This window comes from Fulmarus glacialis, unplaced genomic scaffold, assembly GCF_000690835.1.
Source record: "Fulmarus glacialis isolate BGI_N327 unplaced genomic scaffold, ASM69083v1 scaffold34363, whole genome shotgun sequence".
NCBI classification, from domain to species: domain Eukaryota; kingdom Metazoa; phylum Chordata; class Aves; order Procellariiformes; family Procellariidae; genus Fulmarus; species Fulmarus glacialis.
This window is the reverse complement of record NW_009201559.1, coordinates 257-2,425: the sequence shown is the minus strand read 5'-3', so window position 1 is coordinate 2,425 and position 2,169 is coordinate 257. Positions and strand designations below refer to the sequence as shown.

Here is a 2,169-nt window from a genome sequence, read left to right as displayed (position 1 = left end):
CAGGAGCTCTGGGTGCTCCCGGGAGCTGCTCTCTGTCCCCGGGCCCTTGTGCCACCCTGGGCCTCTGCCACGCCAGGGTGGTGTGAGCTGGGCGGTGTGCTGTGGCCGGGGGGGTTTCCAGGGAGTCCTGCGTGGGGCAGGGTGGTCTGGAGGCACTTTGGGGTCCCCTTGTTCAGGGGTTGGGGAAAACCCTTCTGCCACCCACCCCATCGCCCAGAGGTGGCAGGTGTCGGCGCTGCCAAGGGCTCAGCCAAGCCCTCTCCTGTCCCCATCCTCGTCCCACACTGACCCCGACACACCAACAGACCCCGCTCTTGGCAGCCCCTGGGTGTGAGTTGTCCCCTCTCAGTTTATCTGTGCCCCTGCCAGGATGCACCAACCTCAGAGGAGCTGGAGCAGTTCGCCAAGGACCTCAAGCACAAGCGCATCATGCTGGGCTTCACCCAGGCTGACGTGGGGCTGGCTCTGGGCACCCTCTACGGTAAGGGTCCAGTAAGGGTCCTTGTCTCCCCCCTCCCCGGGGGGAAGGGAGAGGCCTGGCATGGGGATGGAGCATCTGCTCCTTAACAACCTGCAAAGGAGGTGGTGAGCACCAGCCCCAGGCTTCTGGGGCTCCATCACCCTGTTAAGTACTCACTCAAGCTGTCAGAGTTTGATAACAAGGAACTGGTTTAAAATAGCTATAGCTGCTTATTGACGAGTGTTTCAGGGCTTTAAATGCCTGCTGAAGCAGCAGGGAGAATGCCTTTCCTGGTGTCCCATTCCCAGGGATAGAGGATGCTGGAGGGGGGACCCTGGGGGGCTGCTAGAGGTGGGAGATCCCCCAGCATGGGGGCAGGAGCGGTGCATGACCCCTGCCTGCCCGCGCAGGGAAGATGTTCAGCCAGACGACCATCTGCCGCTTCGAAGCGCTCCAGCTCAGCTTCAAGAACATGTGCAAGCTGAAGCCACTGCTGCAGCGTTGGCTCAACGAGGCAGAGAACACGGACAACATGCAAGAGGTACGGGGCTGGGGAGGGCCGGGAGTCGGCGGTACCACACACCGATGGGCCCTTACGCTGTAGCTTCTCTTCCCTTTTACGCGTGCTTTTTGGGAGAGAGGAGGGGAGCAGCAAGTGTCTCATGCCATAGCAGCATCGCACTGCTGTGGCTTCAGTCTGGCTGTGCAGGGAACCACTGATATCACTTTCTGCCAGGCTGGGGGGAGCCCAAATCCCCCCACAGACACCTTGTGACAACTGTGGCAGCTCCTGTCTCAGAGCAACCAGGTCCTGCTGGAATCTCGGGATACGCCGGAGTGCAGCTTGCTGCTCCCGGGGGAGCCTGGGGAGAGGTAGGGAAACGTGTCCATCCCCCCTGCACCAGCTACAGGCAGTGCTGGGACACTGCAAATGGCCCCAGTTGCAGTGGGGTGACACTCAGTGGACAGTCACGGGGACAAAGCCTGTCCCCATCCCTCCCAGACCTCTGCAGCCAGGCGCATGTGTGTCCAGAGCCTGGTGGGGACATTGTTAGCTCTGTGACCAAGCATGTGGCCTTTCTCTCATTTCCAGATGTGCAATGCAGAGCAAGTGTTGGCCCAAGCCCGGAAGAGAAAACGCAGGACCAGCATCGAGACCAACGTGAAGGGGACGCTGGAGAGCTTCTTCCGCAAGTGCGTGAAGCCCAGTCCCCAGGAGATCTCCCAGATCGCCGAGGACCTCAACCTGGACAAAGATGTAGGTTGGGAGGGTTTGCAGGGTGGGTTCCTGAGCACCCACATCAAGCCAGTTCGATACCAGGAACTGTGGGAGAGTATCCGGGGCTGGTAGCCACCATCAGCCTGTCCGAGTCCAGCCCCAGGAGGAGCTGTGGCAGGGAGGGTGCTGTGCTGGCGGGTCAGGGTGCTGTGGAGATGCCACCAGCAGAAGGGTCTCCTTGTCACCCGCACAGCGCCTGGGCTCACCCACTTCACCCTTCCCCATCTCCCCTCCCTCGCAGGTGGTCCGGGTCTGGTTCTGCAACCGGCGTCAGAAAGGCAAACGGCTGCTGCTGCCCTTCGGCAATGAGGCGGAGGGGGTGATGTACGACATGAACCAGTCCCTGGTGCCCACCGGCCTGCCCATCCCGGTGACATCCCAGGGCTACAGCCTGGCGCCCTCCCCTCCCGTCTACATGCCGCCCTTCCAC

The 2,169-nt window shown here is 61.6% G+C and overlaps 1 protein-coding gene across 1 annotated transcript; it reads left to right on the top strand.

Moving 5' to 3' along the window:
* Positions 1-349: 349 nt before the first annotated feature.
* Positions 350-2,169, top strand: LOC104074023 (POU domain, class 3, transcription factor 3-like; the record flags this gene model as incomplete). The annotated part of the gene is made up of 4 exons (XM_009573991.1): positions 350-481; positions 871-1,001; positions 1,554-1,718; positions 1,981-2,169. Coding segments are annotated over 4 exons (617 nt in total), but the record flags the coding sequence as incomplete, so codon positions are not given.